At 42.8% G+C, this 23,377-nt stretch overlaps 1 protein-coding gene across 1 annotated transcript in view; it reads left to right on the top strand.

The window, feature by feature from the left end:
- The window catches only part of LOC142771570 (protein MON2 homolog), a 255,067-nt gene extending 232,302 nt beyond the window's left edge, over positions 1-22,765 (top strand). The window contains exons 28-32 of the mRNA XM_075873229.1: positions 7,113-7,173; positions 10,709-10,835; positions 12,821-12,972; positions 14,700-14,838; positions 17,723-22,765. Coding sequence (XP_075729344.1) covers positions 7,113-7,173; positions 10,709-10,835; positions 12,821-12,972; positions 14,700-14,838; positions 17,723-17,904 — 661 coding nt within the window. The 3' untranslated portion in view covers positions 17,905-22,765. The remainder of the gene's footprint in view (positions 1-7,112; positions 7,174-10,708; positions 10,836-12,820; positions 12,973-14,699; positions 14,839-17,722) is intronic.
- Positions 22,766-23,377: the final 612 nt, after the last annotated feature.

Here is a 23,377-nt window from a genome sequence, read left to right as displayed (position 1 = left end):
GTAATTATCACTGGTGTGATCTGTATTAACTGTTGAAAAGTGTCAAGATTGCGCATGATGAGGCCACCGGACGGAGCGCAGGACTCGGGCCCGTAGCCAGGAATGTTTTTCGGGGTGGGGGACGTTTGCTGAAGACCTTGACGATTTTAGAAAAAGAACACCTATTTTCGATTCCTTCTTTTCGGCACCCGCTCCCCGGCTACGGGCCCTGCAGGTCTATGTGTCGTTCACCAATAGAGAGTTTTAGTACTGCGTACGTGGCGGCGTTGCGTACGTAAGAACGCCAGGTTCTGCGTGGTGCGCATGCGCAGACCGCAACGCGCACGTATCGCGTAACGTACGCAGCCGCTACGTACGCACGCATGAGATGCGTGCGTGCGTACGTATGAGCTGATCGCGCCGCTCTCGAACAAGTTCGCGACAGCGCGAGACTTCGTTTTGCAAAATGGCGGCATCGAAGGCAAGCACCGACCGGCTCTGTGGCTTAAAATATGGCCATAATCTGGCTATAACACTTGGATTGGCTCACATTGGCTGTCAAGAACACGTGCTTCTATTTTGATCTACCAAATGACGCAACACGCTTCACGCTCGTTACGTACGCGGGTACTACGGCGTACTAAAAGCCGATTAGTGGCAAACGACGCCACGTAACGCAAGGCGCTTGCGTGATGCGTACGTAGCACCATTCCGCAGTACTAAAACTCTCTATTGTTCGGCGCGGCACCGTTGACGTGCTGACGGGCACACTCCCCGTGTCATGGCGGCGCAACTCCGAGCGCGGCGACATTCCGAGCAAATGCTTCGTCGTCGTCGTCTCGCTTTCCTGCCCTTCGCGTCGCGCGCTAGCGCAATTCGAAAGCGTTCTCGGTCGTACATTGCAATGACCGGCAGTTGACCTTTGCGCCGCCGACGCAAATGTTCGAGTTTGCGACAATGTCACGGCGCCGGCAGAACGTGCGTAAGGCCGTGTCTTGTCATATACACGTCAACGCCCGAGTTCGTTTGCGCTTTAGTTCCACGGTTCGTGAAATCCGGCCGGCGCTTGTTCGTATAAGTGTAGGTGACTCGCATGAGACGTTGTCGCTGACGCCATGCTTCTTAATAAATAACACGCCTAGAATGTAACGGCAGTCATCCGCCCTACTCTGCTTATTAAAGTGAAAGTCTTAAGCACTAACCACATGTAACAGTTAAAGCGCGCCAGCGCTGGCGTGCCCTCCCTCTATGCGCGCCCTATCTCCCCCACGTACACGTCAGTACGCGTCAGCGCGCGGCGTACCCTCTCCGTATGGAGAGATAGGGCGCGCATAGAGGGAGGGCACGCCAGCTCCGTATGGAGAGATAGGGCGCGCATAGAGGGAGGGCATGCCAGCGCTGGCGTGCCCTCCCTCTATGCGCGCCCTATCTCTCCATACGGAGAGGGTACACCGCGCGCTGACGCGTACTGACGCGTACGTGGGGCTACCGATTTTAAGGACGGACCACACGTACCCGTTGCAGCGCGCCGGCGCGTGGCTTTATGACGCGGCGACTCGTCCTCTCCCTATGGAGAGGGGGCACGCAACTGCACGTAGCCGCGCGCCCTCTCTCTCCACTAGGAGAGGGCGCGGCGCCGCGTCAGAAAGGCACGCGCTGGCTTACGGGTACGTGTACTCAGGCGCCCCATTAAACGCAAAAAGGGACCGTCGGCGTCAGCATGAGTGATGAAAACAATAAGAATAATAATAGTCATGCGAAGGCGCCATCATGGCGTCACGATGTCACTTTGACATCACACAAATGCATCATCACATGACATTGTTGCTTGGTCAACGATAAGCTGATATCCCGGAGGCAGTGCTAAACCAGGCCACGTGCAGAAAGCTTCCAATACCTACGATCCTGGAGGCAGCGCAAAGCCGCATAAGTGCACAATGTTTCCAGAAGGGACAAGGCAGGATTAGTACATCAGATGAGAGGAAAAAGAAGTTGGCTGTTGCCTTCTAGTCGTCTTAGTCAAATGCATACGGGACCCTGTGAGTTCATCTCTCTCTAGTTTTTTACTGAAATACACGATGTTTTTCCCACTTAAGGGACTGTGTAGCCCTATTCGCACAGCCACATCGCACCTGGCTGGACACCTGTCACACAGAAGCTGAAAACGAAAGCGTCGCCAATACGCTCTCTTTTTTCGCGGCAGGTGTCCCGGCACATGCTGTGCGGCTGTGGTGATAGCGCTAGGTAAATAGGCCCTAAAGAACTCCACATACGAATAACTTTTATATAAGAAGCGTGTAATGTTCGAGTTATATTCGGTGTGTGGCGTGACCACCTTTACTGTGCATGCGCATCCCCTCTCCCTCTCGAGCCTCGCGACGCCGACGCAGGCAGCGTCTGCTAGCAACTTTCGTGGTAGAAAAAACCGCCTGCTTGCTCCGCACAACCGTTCATTGGCCACCCCGTAATGGATCTTGACCTCCAAAGTCAAGGTGGGAGAGTTTCCGTGTGCGTTTTTGGTGCACGTTAACTAGAAGAAAACTGTGGGTCTCTGCATTCAATCAGTCTTCTGCCTCTCCTGTCTCTCATTGTCCAATGGCAGTGATTGGCGTGTTCTAGTAGGAAACACCGGTCTACCACTGCGTACTTTGGGCCTCTGCAGGTTTCTCTCCTGCACAACACCGCAATGAGCGTGAGCATGAACGCCACCGCCAGTGTAAGCGTTGGCGCCCTCTGCTTCGCACACATGGTTTTCTTTAGCAGTAGATGGTGTAGTTGTTTTCAGCCAAACACCACTTTTCAGCCAAACACCACTCCAAACAGCTCCACCAGGAGTGCACCTTGAAGTGTGTAATAGGAGAGAGAGAACAAATCAGTCCACATAGACACAGCTTTGGTTCAAACTTTGACTTATGCATATCAACAGAAGAACAGAAAGGCAAGAGCACATCATGCTACAGGTTCACAATCGTTTTGTGCAATTCTTCACGTATGCTGTGTACCTTCTGACACACGACATATCAAAGCAAATCATGCGTCACTGTTCTGTTCTCTCTCTCTCTCTCGTTTTCTTCACTGTTCTAAACTATTTTCGCTGTTTTCATTCAGTAAAATTTGCACTGATAAGTAACAAAACATGGTCCAACTAAATTTGATACCAAATGAGTTTATCTAGGCGTAAATTTTAAATCAGTGTATCAATGATTGATACTAGTGGAAAATATAGCGCTAGCGCTTGAACTGTACATACTGTTAGAGGTCTCTATGGCAAAAGACATTTAAAGACTGACAAGTGGAAGAGTTGCTGAGTGTTCTTTCTAGTATATAAAAGCGCGGGAAAAAAAATCGCTAATAATGAGGACATTGACAGTTTCTTTAATTTTCATGCAGCTTAGAGAATGACCATCTCAGTGAAAATAATTGTCTTTTCATTTCGTTTAGGTACTGCTTCAGCATACGTTTCATTTCTTGTTCCTTTACTTTTTTTTATTTTATTAGCATTACCATTAAGTTGTCACTAGAATTTTCATTTGCTATTTCGGGCAGCTGTATTCGTTCATGCAGGCTTCTCTTTTGTCATTCTAGTGAATTAATACTCATGGTGGGCTGTACGCAGCATTCACGTTAAACATTTATTTTTCTATGCCGTCATGAATGAAAAGACATTTTGGTATGCTTCATTGAAACCAAAAGGAACCTGTGTTCTTGCTGTTTTGTGTGTTTTTTGTTTCTATGTTGGCATTTCAGGCTTAGTGGCTTGAATGCGAAGTACAAGGCTGCTATGTTGTAAAAAAATACAGAAATAAAATATGTGTGCCTTTTCATATTCCTTGCTGTGTGCCACTGAGGAATTCAGTCATAAAATTCTTTAGCAAATAATATGCGTTCTCACAGCTCCTAATCGCTTTTTAAATGACTGTGTGCTACGTTTTACGATGTTTGTAATGTAGTTGGAAGGCTTTGTTGAAGGATTCACCATTTTCTCATAATTTATCAGAAATCACAATGGAAACAAAACTAACGGATCACTCTCCGCACTTCCTCTTACAGCAAGAACTTTCCCGCGACACTGTGCTTCGCGCTTTCAACAGCCGTGCCGTTGCTTTGTGTTCAAGTGTTACCATGGGCATTGAGTTGACGGTTAATTTCTCTCGCGACTGACGCCATTTGCTATCCATCAACGCAAGTGCTGTCATTTAGTTTCGAAAAGATTTTTAAGCTCGAGCGTTCTTGGATGACCTCGTACCAAGGTTGCAGAGCGCGCACGGAATCGTCTCGCAAATGTCAAAGTCTGCCCTCATCTTGAACTGTTGCCGCTGCTGTCATTTCGCGACCATCGATATGCCTGACAAAACAACATAGCTCACTTTTGTGTTTTATATTTTTTCGCTCGTTTCATTTTCTGTTTTTTGAAACTGTCTCGCAGTGACGTTGTCGCGTAAGTGCGCAGCGGTTAGAATGTGCCGTGTTGTCGTTCGGCAACACGTAGGGAGAGGCATTTGCACAAATATTTAAGGAGTTCGAGCCCTTTCGCGGGTACTGTATGTGATTGCCGACCGGCTGTCACCTTATGAGGGGTGACTCATGAAGGTCTGAAATTATAATGGGGAGAGGGGGCATGAAAGAACTGTAACTCAGTTGAAATACCATCTTCTATGCGTTTGACGTCGGTTGCACGGTCTTGTGAGACCTTCAGATGAAGCTGTCAAATGCAAGGACAGTGTAATGACTCTGGGTGTCACGATCCTCATGGTTAACAGCCAGGCGACGAAAACAAGTGTCAATAGAAAATGTTGTGCCGCAATGGGCAGAAGATTCATGCGACAATCGACACGTTGTGACACCTGGTGGTTAGGTTTGAAATTCACAGAGCATTGGGAGGTCGTTAGCTTCTTAAAAATCTCGGACGGGTTCAACGCTTGTTTGTTCAACACGTGCAGTGCGTTGCTTTGGTGTGATTGGAAATTGCAGACGTGCTGCCTTTGTTTGGAGTGATTGATAGCCAATACCTTGCCCGAGAGCATCTGTGCAACTATTGTAGTTAATATCATGAGCAATGGCGTGTAGGCCTGAAATGTCATGCTCAGAGGTTTCATGCACGTTTTAATATTGTGTTCGTACAAAGCTGCATTTTAATTCTTGTTATTGTTGTTTTTGCTTCATGCTATGGGTCAATGTCTTGAAATTTTTTCTATCCTAGTCATGCCTTGAGGAACTACTAAAGAACATCATTTTTATTGTGTATGCAAAGTGTACATTTACTTTCTTTTTTAACCATCGAACTGATTACATTTGAATATTTTGCCCTTGCAAAAAGCTGGTTGGTATTAACTAGTAAGTTATAATTGATTTAACCTCTAAGCAAGTTTGATGACCACTGTTTCTTCAGTAATATAATATGTAGCAATGAAAGAAGGAGCTCTACATAATTGGAGTAATATTTCTGTTGAACTGGCCTTGTTAACTTGATTTACGCACAAAAATGAAAGTTTGTTCATTATTTTCGTCTACAATAAATTATTTGTATATTAGTAACTTTTCAACTGGGTCAGTGTGGCCATTTTAGTGGTCTTGTTGCTATAAACTTGGCTGCTTCTGGCCTAAATTTGGTGTCGGGTCTTCGGTAGCCATCTTCAAGTGGGGATTCAAGCCCCGCTAACTGTCCAACGTTGTGAGTGAACCACACAAAATGAACCTGTTGTGATCAAAGTTTGGAAGTTTGTGCAAGGTACTTATACTCTCTTTCACCACTTTGGTTCAACACTACCAAAGCTACGGGGTATAAGAAAGCCACACGCTTGCGCAGTGAAGCATAGTTCTAGATATAAGTGCCTTGAAAATGGCAGGGTTGTCTAAAATTGGCGTTTGTTTGCTTTGTGTTGCGCCACATCAATACACGATATTTGCTACGCATTTAACTATTAAATTGTGTCGGTTACCGCAAGGAACTGTGGTTACAAATCGACATGGCAGCCCCCATGCAGAAGCGACCGCTCGCTTCGATCCGAATTTGCTCCTGCTAAATGTCCACTGCACTGACAATAACAAATAAATGGTAAAATCAGCCATCGATTTGTTCCATTTTGCTCTGAGGATGAAGCATAAGGTACATTTGGTCGTTATTAGCAAAATATGCTGCTTGCGTAGCCGCATCTGATAAGCCTAACGCGCCTAGGCCAGGGCTTGGACTGTGTGGCCAGACCAAGAACGCTGCGCATCTCAAGATATCGGACATGCAACCTCGCGCAGTGATCCGCACGCATCAGATGCAGCCTCAGTGAAACAAAAAAAAGATAGTGTGAAACAGAAAAAGATAGAAGAGAAGCATTGCAGCGAGAGATGGTAGGAAATGCTTCAACAGAGAAGCAGTCGTGCCAGAGCCACAAACAGCGTCCTAGACCCACAAAGTGAAGTTATCCGCCGGCATGAGCATCTACCGATCTTCAGTAGAGCCACAAATCATATTGTTAAGACGACAAACTTCCTGAAGTTGAAGCGTAATGGTTTGTCCGACAGTTTTACTTATTTCTTAAAGTTATTAAAGCACCCATGTTACATACAATGATCGTGCAAGGACAATCAGGCGAGTAGACGCTGTGAAGATGGTGAGCAGACGACACGGCGCAGATCATTACATGTGGAGGGATTAATCGCCTTTCCTATTGGCTGGAGGCCCTGTAGCCTCCAGAGTGCTGAAGGGAACTTCTGAAACAGAGTATAGTAGCATTATAATGCTTACCCCTCCTCCCCCCACCCTCCCTTGTTATTGACGACTCGGCTGCTTATCTTCACGATGAAAAGGAAGTTGTGTCACATGAATTGGTTCTCGTTTCATAAGTGATAAGAGCTAGAAAACCAAGCTTAATGTACAACAGGTGCACCTTGGTGCTATGAAAATCAGGTGACCCGTGTTCAGTTCAACTTTTTCATACTTGTTTTGATTTCTCATGTGATAAAAACCCTATAGTTGCAAAACTAATGAGAGCAGAGTTCACGGATAACAATTTATTGGTAAAGACTGGTTTGTTGCAGCACTTCAGTGTCTCATTAAAATAAGTGAGAGACTGTTTATGTTTAGTGCGACGGAAAGTGACAATCGTTAAAAGACCTCTGATTTTTTTCAAATAACGCAGCAATCCACCACCAACCCAGAGCCTGGAGGATCAGCAGTGCGATGAAATGTTGGACTGCAAGGTTCGTCTTTTGATTGCTGCGTCCATTCTAAAAACGTGCATGCCCACTATCTACAGGCCTGGCATTATAATGAACATGTTCCGTAATGCACCAAAGCCTTTTGTCAACCCGTTATATGTATACCATGTTGTCTCTCATCGAATGGCGGTGGTGTCACTGCCACTGACGCTGCTTATCGCGGCTACCTACGTGAATGGTGGATTGGTACTCGTGACACTGTGGCATATTCTGGAACTGTGAATGACCGACATTTATCGCTAAACTGCTCCTGCTCTTCGTACGCTTCTAAAGCTGCTCTTGCACATTAGCTGGAAAACATTCTTCGTGTCATCGGACAGCATGAGTCACCTTAACAGATAAATGAAATGGTGCACTTCTTCTGAGACTGAAAGCCCGGGACTGGACAACAATTAATGCTCTATGAAAAAAAAAGTGGGGACACTATGTATCGATTATTACATAGCCATTTCATTGTGGAAGCTCTTTATTGTTTTGTTTTGTATAAGCTCTGTTGGGCTGTCACACTTAAGGTGCTGCAGCTATGTTTGACGAAACCTGTGTCCTTTACCTTCTGTGTGAGCTACTCAGTGAGAGCAAATACATTTCCGATTTAGCAGTATACGCACTTGCCTGAAGATCTCTGCACGTGTGATGAACTGAAGGGAGAACGATTGTAAGTCGTGTGGTATTTCAAGAAACATGGGCTATATATAGAGGATTATAGTACTAAGGTCACATGTAGAAAGTGGTTTGTACTGAGCTTCAATGGAGCGATTTTTATAGAAAGTAGTAAAATCTGCGTTTAGTCGAGTTCCTTTTAGGTGCCGTGAATGTGAAGCCGCATTGTATCTTTACTTTCCTGGTGCCTTTCACATGCATTTTTAACATGCCCAGTATACTGTTATGTGCTTATTCTTCTCATTCTATTCCCAACTGTCTTGCAAAAGCAAACCTCCTGCTGATTTTTCTATGCATGTAGACATTTTTCTTAGATCTTTCTGCTGATATACGTTTTTTAAATCACCGCACAGTTCACTCATTCTCATATTGTGCATCGCTTTACAATATAAGAATCGTCTTGAAACCATGCTCTGATACACTCCATTTTCAATGTAATGAACCCAGATATAACAAAATATCGGTTGTAATGAAGTAAATTAGAAATACTTTTGCAATAAGTAAAGTGTTAGGAATATGCTTTTATAATACATTTTTGGATATAACAAACTTAGTTTCAGGTAAGATAAAACTTTGTTATAATAAGGTTCGAATGTACCTCCTCTGCTTCCTGCCCTTTCCCAAACTGCTTCAAATTGGAACGACATTCTTTACTATGTTGTTCCTATCAGTAATCAAACCCAGCTATATAGAACTCGAGTAAATGGGGTTACCCCTTTATATCGATCTACTTTCAAACACGACAGTGGCTTAATGTCAATTCATAGAAAAATCTACGGCTGCGTCAAAGAAAAAAAAATAAACTGGCACACTCCTTGGGCAGCACGCAACACCCCAAAATGTTGGCCTTCCCTTCCGAGAAGTTGGATTTTTTTCTCGTGGAATGGGGCTTTCCCGCATCAGTCGGAAGCGTGAGCGATGCCAAGGCGGACACCTGAGACACCCAACGAATTTGCACAGCCGCCTGTGAACACATTGAAGCACTGTTTATATCAAAACCGTGTTTTCTCACGGATAACTCGCCTATGCTTATAACTTGCCCCGCCAACTGCAAACTGTGGGGAAATAAAGACTCAACAAAATTCTTGCGCTTTCCCGTGAGAGTGTCTCCCTTGCATAACCATCAAGCAGCGCCCGGAGGCCACCTTGCAGACCAATGTTCGCTGAGAAATATGACATATTCCTTAAAAGTTTCATAACGAATTCTGCGGTATATCAAACTAGCTCCAGTTTATTTGTGAGGTTGATAGGTGGTATTTGAACGTTGTCACAATATCTTCAGTTGCAGTCTATGTAAAGTGGAATAATGAATTTGTGTTTAAGCGACAAATATTTGGGATATGCAGATATGAATGTAGTGCATTTATTTGCAATTGGTACTTTTCTGCATGAACATTTTTGTGTTTTGTGACTGCATTTAGCCGCTATGGCCTCTTGGAAAGTAATCGCAATGTTCCCTCTCATATCCCTCATTACTGTTGCTTGCAGGTGTCTCTACGGTCTTGTTAAATATATTAGCCCATTCTTGTTTGAGTGCATCATCTAACATGTATCTGTTATTTATTGATGTGCCCACGAAGCATGACAGTGAGTGCCGGTCTATTTTCTGTATTTCGATGCTTTCTCACTTTCCAATGCTCTGTTACTATCAAAAATGGTGTATTGGTACACAATCAGGAAATATTAAAGGCACCAACAACTGCCCAGAACATAAAATGAGATGACTGAACAGATGGAAAAATAGTCCCTTATAGTGACACAAACCAACCCTGTTTTTTTTCGTGAGAAATGTATTTTTATTTTTATTTCTTAATTGAAAATCACGAGAAATGGCTTGTGGCGTCTCTGGTTGCAAAAACATAAACTATCATGAATGCCCTGTCACGTGACCATGCGTTAATGTACACGTTCAACAATTTGTTGATTAGTACTGAAATATTGTTTGAGTTTTTATAGGAAAAGATATTTTTTAAAAGTATACATATAAGCTTGCGTTAGTATGCATTAAAGTGGCGCTGCCTTTGCATGACATATGCCCCACTCCGTTTTCAATCACTTGGCTTGGCAACGTGGTACAAGTGCAGGGAAGCTTTATAGAGCCACACTGTCTCATTATAACGGCTTGTTATCTTCAAAAATAGTTGTAAAGCACAGAATAAACCTGGTTAAGCATAGTTCCAGGAAAACCTGCAAAATAAGAACGACAGCATGCATAAGCCACCAGAAAGGCTACCGGCACCGCTATCAATACTCAGCGTTGCCAGATGAAAATGCACTACCGTGTTCAGAGCCTTTCAGGTAAAAAAATACTGCTTATAAAATGACTACGAGCTGTTGGGAATAACTACTGCCGCTACTATCACTACGAAGGGTAAGCTTTCTGTCGCGCAGGAAAAAACTGGATCCAAAAAAGTCAGTTGTCGGTCCCTTTAATATTTTCTGTTAGTGCCCCTGGTGTTTAGCAGCTATTTTTTAGTTTAGTTTAATACAAACATTTTGGGACGTTGCTTGCCAGGTTTTTCAGGATGAAGATGGGGCCACTAACCAGGCCAAGGTAAAAACACAGACGTTTCAGAGCCTGCACAGGTTCGTCGATCATACTGAAGAATTCATTGAAGTCGAGGAACCCGTACAGGTCCCGAAACATCTCTGCATTTTTACCTCGACTTGGTCAGTGATAGCATCCTTATCTTCATCATGATACCTGACCACATGAATTTTCGTCACTCTCGACTCCTTGCAAGACTTTATTGATAATTTTTGTGGGCACAATTTTCTTGTCACCTTCCAGTAATACTGAAGTCTGCAGTAATGCGTGCAAACCAAACGTTGCTGTATTTGCGAATTCCTGTTTTAGGTGGTACAGCTGATACGAGAGAGCATCCTGCCCCATTCGAGCCACGTGCCGAAGGACTTTGTGCTCAAGATTGTTGCCCTCCTGAACAAGGGTTCTATTCATTCGGCAACGAGTAGCACACCTGTGGGTACGTACTTTTAGGCGGCGCGCACTTAATGTTTGCTACTAAGAATCTCTACCAAGAGATTAATCAAGGCGTGGGTTGTTACTGGATTCAATTAATGTTTTGACTAGTGGTCTTGCCATCTTCAAAGCAGCAACTGCCTACTGAAGCACGCGTATGCGTAGGCTTCGCAAACTCTCTTCCATGCAAAATAAGAGGGAAAGAGAGGGAAAGTGTGAAAATGACGTGGGTATGTGGTAAAAAGGAAGGCTAAAATACCAGGTTGGGTGGGTAAATTGAGAGAGGAAGTAATCGGCAAGGAAGCAATCAGTAACTTTGAATAAACATCACTACTACAGGACAGGACCAAGCACTGAATGACAAGTTTTAAAGGCGAAGCTTTTTATGGCGTGGCTTTTGCGTCCCTCGTCGTGCATAACCACCCGTGGCACATACCCAAGAGAGCGGTCCTTGGAATGTCTGCTGGATGGCGGTACTTGTATATGATGAACACATGGTGAAAAGATGTGAGACGGCAGTACTTGGAGTGTTCACAAAATAGATGGATGTATGGACAGACATACAGATAGACGGACTGGCAGACGTACGGACGGACAGACAGACAAAGGGGCAGACGCACAGATGGACAGAAAGAGGGATGGCCACATGAACAGATGCACGGATGGGTGGACAGACAGACAGACGAAGTAACGGATGAAAGAACGGAACGTACGGACGGATGCACAAGTGGATGGACGCACCGATGATAGCACGAATGGACAGACACACGGATGGACGCATGGACGGATGGAAGCAAGAACAAATGGACGGGCAGAAGCTCGGACAGACTGACGAATGCTTCGCCCCACCAATCATCATTCACTCAGTGGATAGGGTATGCTGTGATCTTTTATGTTGCCTCAGCGTAATATATACTCATGGAAACAAGAAAAAAAAATATAAGGTATGATTACAGCTCTTTTGCACCTGTGCAGCGATTACATTCAGTGGTTTAGATAATCATGCTCTTTCTCGAGCAACCATATGGAAGCCATGCAAACAGATGATTCACTGTGCATATGAATCACGTTTCATTTGTTTGTTCATATTTTTCTTGTTTCCGAGAGTGTATATTCCACTGCAGGGAAATAAAAACTTGTTGTCAGTCAACGCTTGGTCCTGTCTCTTCCTTCTCTGTCCCGTTGTAGTGCTGTTTTTATGAAATGCAGTGTGCACCAACAAGCCCGTATTGACACTTTAAAAGCAATCAGTAGACTCTGCCTTATTTGAAATGCCTACCAAGTAGCTGAACCTTCTGGCATTGTTATACAGACCACACAGAATCTGCCGGCATTTTGCAGTGCTAACTGTGCTTATTCAATTTACGGCAAAACTGCAAAACCTCATCAGTATGCTTCTGTTATGTAGCTTTTTTCAGCTGCTATGTTTTGAGGCACCATCTCGTGTAATTTTCATACTGTCATGTGCATTAGCTTCCAGTTTTTGTCTTGGCTTTTCTAAAATTGCAAATTTCTCTCTCTCTGCTTCTTAAGCTTCTCTTGCTGGCCGTTATGTCTAAAAACTGTGACTGAGCCCACATTAACCAATACGTGTGGTTGCTAAATCAGTCTCAATGTTAGCTGCGGTGTGCCATTTTTTTTAGTTTAGTTTTCTTTTTGATAGGTTGTACTCGGGGGATTGAAGTACGAAAATTTAAGTCTAAAACCTAAATACTTTCATTTCATCATATACAGTTAGTGTCATATCTGTGTAATATTGACTCGAGCTCTTGCATCACAGCAAACTTTATCCTTTGCAGCCTGATTTGCAGCAACATGATGCTGTTATCAGCAATCGTAGTAAAAAAAAAAAGGAGTCATACTTCTATTTTGGGAAACGTTACCCCTTTGTTTGTGATGCACATTTTTTAATTACATCAATTAAGTCTGTCCCTTTTAATTGCAACAGTCGATTAAGGTGAAACACTTCACCACTTCCCACATTTCCAGATACAGAGTCCACACGCAAGCTGCGCGAAGAGTTTGCCAAAGCGTGCTTTGAGACGCTGTTGCAGTTCTCTTTTCTCGGTGGCATCGTATTGCCAGAGGGTGGCGTTGTCAACCGTCTGGCTGTTACTTCACTTCTCCATAGGTTCCAGGAGGTGAGTTTTATACGCCTTGTAGAGTTGTATGTAATGCAACCAAATTACGTTGGTACAAGTAATCGATTGGTTTTAATTAATTCCATTTTTTGTGTTATTTTATATACGGACAGATAACTTTTTTGATAGCTGACTACTTTTCCGAAACTGTAATGTTATGGGTAATTCAACTATATTTTCCTGTAAATGACTACCTGTAATAAGTTACCTCTTTTTACAGTATCAGTTTGTAATCGGTATTCTACGGCAGTTCTTGTCCCCAAAAATTATGCAACCGTTCTGTCAGGACCCCTCGTCTGACAAGACTGGGGTCCTTGCAGACATCTCTACTGACAGTGGTCTAATTTAAGTGAAGTGCTATTAGGAAGTACACATCCATAATAAAAAAAAAGCTCGCTAAAACATGCATATATTTCCCTAAGCATCCTTTTGTATTCATTCTTGAAGATTACCTGACAGAAACCAGAAAGGAGAAAAAATATTATTAAAGGGGTACAACGATGAGTGCTGATAATGTTTGCAGTAACAATGTTGTTAATACTGGTGGTGTAGAGGATATTAATCTAACTCAAATCAAAGCAAGCATTAAGTGTTACATAGCTGGCACAATAATACAGAAACATGTAATTGAGCTCGAACATTTATAGGTACTAAAGGGAAACAATAAGTTAGTTAAAATTGATAAATTATGCTCTGAAAACTGCAGTGTCATTAAATTTCATCACCATAGGTTTATTAACTTATTACAAAATGAAAGTTGAAAGTTTGATTTCTAAATTGGCCTTCGAAATCTACAGCGATGACGTCATGGAATTCAAAATGTTTTTTTTTTTATTTTAGCCACACTGGTTCAGCTAACTTTCCTGAAGCTTGATATGCTACGTCTCTGGCTGTCTTGGAAGATTCTGCACTTTATTTTTACCAATTAGGAACTGTGTAAGCCCTAAGAAATTGAACAAAAACTTGTGACATCACGGTGACTGGTATAGGGAATTCAAAGCAACGTCACTTTTTTTGTGCATTTTCTCACTTACCAATCTCCTAACAGTAAACATGGCGATTTTCGTATTGTGAAAGGGTAACTTACTAATGTGACAGGAAATTGTTTTTCTCTTGAAGGTCCCATTAAAGGACACAGGATTGTGACAACACCTGTGTGCATAACCTTGAACTCAATGTTTAAGCTTGGTTGTTTTTGTGGTTCATTAAATTAGGAATGTAAGAGGCCTTATAGATGACAAAAATTTACACTTGGTATGGAAACAGAGTCTATATTCTGCATCATACATCATGTGTAACTGTTCGTAAACTATGCTAGAAGTTCAGTCAGCAAAATTAGTAAGCCAGCATGTCTCACGTTTGAATTTCGTCATTGCGAACATAACCTCCGCTATTTGCTTCGGGTATGCAATATTGAAACCGATCACAAAGGCCATGATCAGAAAACAAAGACGTGTTAAACAATCCATAGAAACCTGCTGACAGCCGTATTAGTAGCGAGGTTGCTTTATTTCCAACGCTCTAAACATCTACATTATGGGTGGTCAGACCTCGAACTATTTCTTGGCGCAAACACATCTACTGCAAGAAGTCGTGCTAGTTTTCCATTATCTCACCTGATGTGTGAAATGGAATATTGTAAACCTTTTGTGGCTAATTACATCAGGCAGCTGAGGAATTTGGGACTAGATTTCGAGCTACGCTGGACACGGTTTCGTACATTTCAGGTTATCTGCCATTATGTGGAAGACGAACAGTTGAGTGGAAAGTGTCCTCTGCCACGGCATCGCATGGCCGAAATATCGTTCGTCCTCAAAGCCGTGGCAACGCTGACCGCTTCACTCAAGAAGGCTCCGCCAAACAACGGTGGGACGACGTTTTCATTTACGAACATACATACTGTAACGTCATCTGTAGTGCATAGCTTCTTTTCATGGTCGCTATTGCAGGCATACTGCGCATAAATTTATTTATTTATGAGGCTCTCAGTATCAACGAAAGGGGACCCGCTGCAAGGGTGTAGTGACTATGGTACTCGACTGATGACCTGAAGGTAACAAAACCAACCTCCGGCAGCGCCCTCTGCATTTTCGATGGAGGCAACTTAAGTGCATGTTAAAGAACGTCAGGTGGTCAAAATTTCCAAAGCCCCCCATAATCATATTGTGGCTCTGAAACATTTAGCACCTATATTTCCATATTAAAAAAGAGGAATGAAAATGCAATAAAAGAGTAAAAAGAAACACAGGATTATTTGTAGCAAACTACTGACAACGGAACACCACATACCGCATTTACTCGCGTAATGAACCCACCTTTTCTTCAGAAAAGTTGGCGCCAGTTTGGGGGAGAGTTCATTACGCGGGAGAAAAAAGTCACTGTAGTTAAAACAGCGAAAATTTCGCCCAGCGGTATTGCTTGTCTTGGTCCACAAAATGCATGGCAAATCGTTTTCGTAGCCTGAAGCTCTTCTTGTTTTCTAATTTCACAAACGCGCACGGATCGTGTCGTCCAGCCGGTGGGTTCCCGTTCTCCAGCGCATGCTCGACCAACTTTAAGTTTAAAATTAGCCGTGTAGATAGTGTACCAACTGAACGCACCTCGCGCAACAGGTGTCCAACTAAGTTCACTACAACAAACACAACAAAAACACAGCGTTGAATGGCAGAGCACAAAAGTTGCGGGAGCACAACTTGCCATTGGCATGGTTGCATGTTACATGGCCTCCAAAATGGCAGGCGTGTGGTGTGCACTCGATGGTGGCGTGTTTCTATGCCACACACCCACTGTCGCAGAGGCCATGCGGTTTGTTTTTTGCTTCGTTATTTTGCCGCTGTGCTTGCGTGGCACTATAAGCAAAGATGTTTCTCATGTATTCGACAGATGGCGCTCTGCCACAAAAGGCGCAACATTTAAGTTTTGATTGACCTCGTCCGAGCTCGCGCTGCTCGCAACTGTTTGGCATGGTTGTTAAAAGGGCCCTGCAACACTTTTTGAGCGTGGTCTCAAAACGCTGCCGATCGGTAGTAGAGGCTCCCGATAACACGCGAGCCAAATGTTACAGTGCAGCACGCACCCTGGAATTCACAATAAATTATCAGTCATCTAAAAATTGGTTTCTCTTCTCTCGACAAATCACGGAATAAGCCCAAAAATCACTCGTAGTAAGCACATCTATCAGCCATTGGCTGATTTGAACGTGGCGCGCTCGCTCGTTACAGAGGACACCCCAGAACGTACGCTACTTGTCCAGGCGTGTGCGCGCGATCACGCTGATAAAGCCATGCATTCAAAGAAAAAAGAAAGAAAAAAGTGCTCAAGTTCACGAGTCGCAGGTGACGTGCTTTCGTTGTCCCTCCCATCCCTCCCTGCTTAGCTTCTAGCGCTTTCGTCGGGACGAGAGAAAAGAGAATGCGATTGCAGCGTGTGAGAAATCTTTGTAACTTACTTAATCTTTGTAACTGGGATTCTTAAAATTATTGCGGCATTGAATTTGTGAGGCAATACACTTTACCAGTGAAATAATTCCATGGTTACTCAAAAAAGTGTTTTATGGTCCCTTTAAACTATATTTTGACTTTTATTGCATCATTATTTTGTGATATAATGACTTGATTTAATAATTCAATTGTCAATGGCACTGGTTATCATACCGAAATATAATAAAAAGATACATTAAACTTTTTTTCTCTTTCTTTCTGAGGACCAAGTTGAGGGGGTGGGTTTATTATACGAGTGCGTATATTACGCAAGTGAATACGGTCGCTGCAAAATTATCCTCCAGGAGTGCACTGTTAATCAATGAAAAGACTACTTAATTGTAAATAAATACAATAACACATCTAGCAGGTAATGTCCACTAATAAATGTGTAATTATACAAATTTGTACCATTCATTATTACATTTGATTAGTGCATTCTTAAAGCAAGTTTATTATATTCGCATTTGGTGCACTGTGACCTCTTAAATTATTCGAGAATACGAAAACGTCACGGTACTCAGCATTGGCAGAGTCTATAACTAGGTACATATATTTATCACATATGGCAACTTGGCTGCGTGAAAACCTCAACGTCAAGCCTGTTTGCTATGATGGTGATTTTTCCCATGACATAAGCTCTAAAAGACATTTGAGCAAGGCATTGTGCTGTAGTTGCGATTGAAACATTTGAAAAAGTGTATTAATCACAACAGCAGGTGATCAATGGTAGAAGACAAGGGTACATTGCCTTGAAGAGGGTATGACAGTGATTGTCCCAATGAGCTCAGAGAGTTGCATGCTCAAGCCACATTATTTCTAGAGGACCATCACCTGAGAAACTGATAGAAGCATATTTTAGGTAAGTACTAGTGTCATGAAGTTGGTGTATGAGCGGCCGTTTCGTTTTCTGCATTGTAAAACTCATGTGGAGTTATATGTAAAGAGGTTCTGGAACGGCTGTATATGCATAATCTTAATGTTGTTTTGTGCTTTTTTGGTTGAAAAGATTGAAGAGTTTTATTAAAATGAAGATGTTGCTGCCATTTTGCCATGGTGCTTGTGAAACAAAGCCACACCTCAGCTGTGCTTAGTCACCATGACATCTGCTGTGCAGTGGCCGACGTATGAAGCAGGTTTTCATTAGTATGATGTAAATTAACCTTAATTGCCTAGCCTTAGTTCTCACTGCGCAGTCGGTAATTATGTGCTAAATTTTACTCTTTTTGTGTCTCCCTTTCTTTTTTCTTTTGAACGCTTCTGCACTGCAGTTGAATGGAGTGTTTGGGAGCAACTGATCGCCCTGTATCCCCACCTCGTGAGCTGTAGCACGTCAACGTCGGCCCAAGTCTGCCGATCGCTGCGAGAAGCCCTCCACGAGTACGCCGATCTGCTGGCGCCACCCCGATCACCACCGCCTCAAAGAAACGGTGGTCGTCCAGCCGCCACCTAGCCTTTTCACAGAACTCTTTCTGAAAAGAAAAAAGACCTTCTAGCATCGCAGTGCGACATCGGAGTCTGAATCATCCAGATTACCGAAGCACGAACACTTTAATTGAGACGTACGAGTCGACGTCATTTGGAACGTTCGGGGATCTCCCACTGTTTTTACAAACCGTGGCTACGGCTTCTGTGTGATCACTTTTTGCACTTATCGTCAAAGGCGACAGGATCGCTGTTTTATTATTATTTTTTTTTACCTGGTCCTCCTGTCATATAGTGCAAGCGTTCTGATGTTTTCCCACAATCGTGGTCATTGTGTTACACATTAACTGTAACATAAGTTGTGTCTGTTGCGGAACAGGTTTGTTTGTCGTGCCAATGATGTGCGGTGGTGCTGTTGGAAAGATAAATGAACACTCACTCTCTGGTGGTGCGAATGCCGGAGAGTTGTCGTTTCTGCTGCGCTCACAGCACCGGAAAAATAGCAGAAAGACGCAGCTTACAGCGCATTTTCTCGTGATCGTTTCAACTCAAGCCCGAAGACTTAGTTAAGCATAGAGTGAAGCCCTCAAACTAACGTGAAGGACGTCTGGAAGCGAATCATTCACACAAAGGTTCAGGACATTAAATTCACAAGATTGCTGCAGGCTTAGAGATGTTGTACTGGATGTCTAGTGAGTCGAATAGTAATTCATTCGAAATATTTTCTCAAGTGGCGTATCACTGCGTCTCCATTTCCAAGCATAACGAAAGTAGATTTTACATCTCCTTCAGACGCGTGATTACAAAATTTTTCCTTTCGATTGAAGGCACTTTTTTTTTCTGGTGTATTAGGAACAGTAGCGCAAAATGTGGACAGGGCAGCTTAAGTGATACATCCTTTTACGTTCAGCAGTTCACAGTGGCTTGTCGTACATTTGTCACTGCTAAAGGAACGCTAAAGCAGTGTATAAATTCAGCTGTATTTATAAACTTTTAGACTAACGAGAAAAATCACCGTTGCACTAATGTTAGATTTAGTTAGCTAGCATAAAGGATGTAAAAGTGATCAATGGGTGGCAACAGCATTCTGAAGTTCCTTGCTGTGACACTACAAATATCGAACCCACTCTCAAAGGCCTAATTAATGTTTTTATCGGTAAGATTTGACTGTGTTCTATTTTAAATGAGACAGGAACAAAAATGAGCAAGTTGTGAGAACTTTTACTAAGAAGTGACTAATCAAGAAACAATACTCTCTATGATGCCTCACTCAAGTATTAGACTTGTGTTTAAAAGTAAAAAAAAAAAAACCCTTACCTTAATTTCAGTACCATCATCTATTGAACCAATTGCTGTGAAATTAATGAAAAAAGTTTCTAAACAGTAGTTTGTTAGTCGCTCTAAAAAACTTTAAAGGGGCCTGCGACATAAATTAAGCACATTTTCATCACTTCTAGCACTGTGGAATGCAGTGATCACATTTGTAAATAGAAATGGCAAAAAGAAAGTGTTTATCATTTTAATTAAATGGATAATCTACCTTAAATTTCGGCTGCAGCGACACACAACGGCATTTCTTGAAATCGGAGGGGACACTCGCTCGTGCTGTAGATGCTCTTTGTATGCCTTCAGCCAGAGCACACTATTGCGCACTGGAATATATAATGTTGATCTTTACACTTTATCAGGTGCAAAAGAACTTTTTTTAGTCATAACATTTTGAAAACTAGACACTGCATGCTAAGCAATGTCTACTACAAGACAAGACCTTCTACATTCAAACCTCATTATACCAAACCCGAATCTAACAAAATATTGCTTATAACTTAGTAAATAACGAATGGTTTTGCAATAGCTGTAGTATTAGGAATATACCTTTATGACAAATTTTCAGATATATAACAGTTATTTTTGTGTACGATGTAAATTTGTTATAATGAGGTTTGAGTGCATGCTATATCTCTGTAAACTTTGCGCAGTGATTGAAGGTATCCAGCGACGTCACTGAGGGTCAAACGCGAAAGTAAACATTGTTGTCCTTTCAGGTTTTATACTCTGCAGACTGATAGCTTCCATTTCCACACACCAGTTTTTATATTTCCTGCCACATTCATCTCAGTATTCCAAAACTATTCACACTCAAGTGCTTCGAGAGTCGGTCAGAAAAATGTTGCAGGGCCACTTCAAACACACAACCAAGGCAAAGATGTCCAAAATTTGTTGCCGCATGTTATCAGTAAGGCCAACTGTCTGTCTTAGGCTCGCTGTTTCTCATTGGTGCTGGCAGCCTGCATTCAAGTACTGTAAAAAATATAGGCTCATTTTTAAAGTTTGAGGGTATTGTTAGCACGACACATTAAGGAGACAAGGCTCGGAGCCGATAGTCTTCTGCCTTTGTGATTTTATTTCTCACGTGACTGAGTTGCAAGTGAATGTAACACTCCATGACAAGGAGCAGCCCGCTTTAGTATTTTCACTGCAACATTTGGACGGCTTTCAACTTTCTGCCAGTTGAAGCTGCAGAGCATTGTTCAAAAGCTTCCCAATTCTTGATTATATACTGCATGTATCATTCCTGCGAATCATTTCATCTGCATCGAGCTCCGTCGTTGCATTAAACGCTAGAGTGTGGTTTGGGTTCCACAGTTGTGTAGCCCGTAGGGCTTTCTGAAAAAGAGATGCCTTTACGTTGTTGTAGAATATGTATTGCTAGCTTTTTCTACAGCGTCTTAAAATGTAGCAAGCAAGCACCTGGTGTTTCAGTGCTGAAGCAATGTATTACAAATCGTGCAGCGAACTGTAAGTGCATATTGTTTCTAATAACACCACAAATGTCTCTGTAGGCTGAGGATTGCAGCAAACTACCATAGAATCTATCCAGTACGTTTTCTCACCATAAGATATGAACTGAATAGAGCTAGCCGATGTATCGCCAGATCGTACTATTAGCATCATCTATACTGGGTTCAAATGTCGTTTCAGCGAAAGATGTAAGATCCATACTACGCCTCTTGTGAGGATGGGAAAGTCTTCCAGTTCTAGCAAAACAGTTATCTAGCAGGGAAATGCTATTTATGAGTTGCCAAGCGTGGTGCAATATTTGTGGTACATTCAACTGGCTGTTTTTGTGTTATTCTCAGGCTTCAGATTCGGCCCGTTGAAATTAAGCACTCATAACATGTTCACCTGGTTCTGTCAGAGGGTTGAGAAGTGTTCCCAGCCTAGAGCACGACGACGATCCAGCAGCATTTTAAACCCATGAATTATCCAATTCGTTTGGGAACTAGTGAACATTCCAATGGGGCGGGCTTTCTCTGGTTTCAGCCTGGGGGAGGTGTGCGCGTGGTTACAAACCAAGACAAAGCATGGTATAGACAATTTACTGGGCGATTTCAGTGCTGTCATGTTGAGCTGTTAACTGTAGTATTTTGCATCTTTAACTACGAAACAAACAGCTACAATAGACGCGTACACATGAAAACAGTGGAGTTTGTGCGTACAATGTTCCATGGCCTCATTGTTCACATCGCAATATACAAAAACCAGAAAACATCGACTTAACAGCCGAATATGGCAGCGTCCACATCTCTTCGGTAAAATAGTCTACAGGAACCAGTCGAATGTGCCATTGTTATCTTTTATCGTCTTTGACATTCGGATTTATCCACTTGGCTCAGCCGTATCTTTGGTTTTATCCACAGTGGCAGTTCTGTTCACTTCGTTATCGCCTCTCCAGTGTGAAAGCCAGAAGCGTGCCACATTTAACATGCCATCCCCACTACAGTGGTTGAGACGAGGACAGGAAGGTCAGCGCCACTGCCTGGCTGGTCGTCCGCAAAAGTCGACACTAGCCAGGACACGAAACGAGCTTCTCAGCTGAAAGCTGAATGTTCGAAGCATTTTAATTTTTTGCCTCTCTCTATACACAAAAGCATTAGTTAATCTCGCATCACACGCCTACGTAATGAGACGTGAGCAACAGTACAGTCTCGCTGTACAGTACTGTTCATTGTTAGCGCTTTGCTTCAACTTATACTAATCTGTAAAAAAAAGTGCTGTTTTTAACATACAAGTTGCATGTTTGTAAATGAACAGGGCACAGTACCAGGAGAAGACGACTTATGTTGACTCTTCTCCTTCCCCCCTTAGCTGAACACAGATGTCAGCAGCAGTCTATGGGTCTGAAAACTTGGTCATATGTGTCAAATGAAACTAACTGAAAACGAAGTGAGTGTGTGGTAGCACAACAATAAGTCGAAGACATAAGAGGTAGTCCGGAGCAATCAATCAATATCTTGCTTCCTATTCCTCTACAAGTCTTTCCTTTTCCTGTCATGCATCCATGCACTCCTTGCGCATTAATTTTACGTTTACAAGAGAACTCTGTCGTTATATTGTGTCAATTCTTGTTTTTTACCCACATGGGATGCAATGATAACGCCACTTGATCTTCATAGCGTAACGATCTACACATTTTTTGCAACAAGTGTGCTTTACGTTCTATTACCGCTTTTGTTTTTGCTGTGTACTGTAAACCCAGAAAAAAATTTCCTGATGCTGTTTTCATTGCTCATGCTGAACTTTGCATCTTGTTCTAAAACACATTGCTGTTTGTGGCAGACCCTACTTTGTTTATATGCTGCAGCTATATTTGATCTAGACCATCACTGATATTCACTCAGAACAAATGTATATGCAGTTGGCCGTTTTGTTTGCCTGTTTTCTCATAAGCCTGCCATTCACGCCTAAAGCAATCGACTTGTTGCTGCTACTTCGAGGTTGCAGTTTTCATGTAAATAAAAAAAAACGCGGATACACGTTTCTGAAGATGTATTTAGTCTGAAATCTGTAAAAATATATATGTATAATAAAAGTTATATGCATTTAAAGCTGGCGTTTCATTTATTTATGCCTCTGGTGGTTTAGGGATCTTTAAATAAAAATTGTTGCGTCCTTGACTTTTAAGACCCTGCGTAGGACCATTCCCCGCTTCCCAACGAGGAGTTAAAACGGCACATATATCACGTTTACTCTAAATGGAGACATACCCTGACCGTGACAAGCTTGGGAGGCGTGCAGTTCGTTAAAATCTTCAAATATCCGAGTCGAACTATGCAGTCAAATTATTTTGTTTGGTGAAGGCTTGACCACGCGTAACCGTTGCAGCGCGAGGCCTTTTATCGCGGCGTCACCCTCTCTGATGGCGCGCAGCTCTCAAGTGGCAGCGACCGTTCATACCATGGAGGAAAGAAACAATTTTCTCCGTGACTAATACGAAGCTTTGGACAAGCTAGCGCCGTGCGTTTGCAACATCTGCGTGTTGTTTGTCGTCTGCATTATTTATCGAAGCCGCGGCCTATGTAGTGCTCAGTATGTGTTCATTATGCTACTTCTTTAAATAGCTTCGTGTGATGGGCCAACGCCTCCTAGATTTCTTGTGCCTGCCGGATAAGCGCGAAACGCTGGTCATTTATGACGGCGCTGCCTACGTAGGAGTAAGG

The sequence above is a fragment of the Rhipicephalus microplus genome, chromosome 9 (genome assembly GCF_043290135.1).
Source record: "Rhipicephalus microplus isolate Deutch F79 chromosome 9, USDA_Rmic, whole genome shotgun sequence".
Taxonomy (NCBI): Eukaryota; Metazoa; Arthropoda; class Arachnida; order Ixodida; family Ixodidae; genus Rhipicephalus; species Rhipicephalus microplus.
Note: the sequence above shows the minus strand (reverse complement) of the source record. Positions and strands in the feature narration are given on the sequence as shown.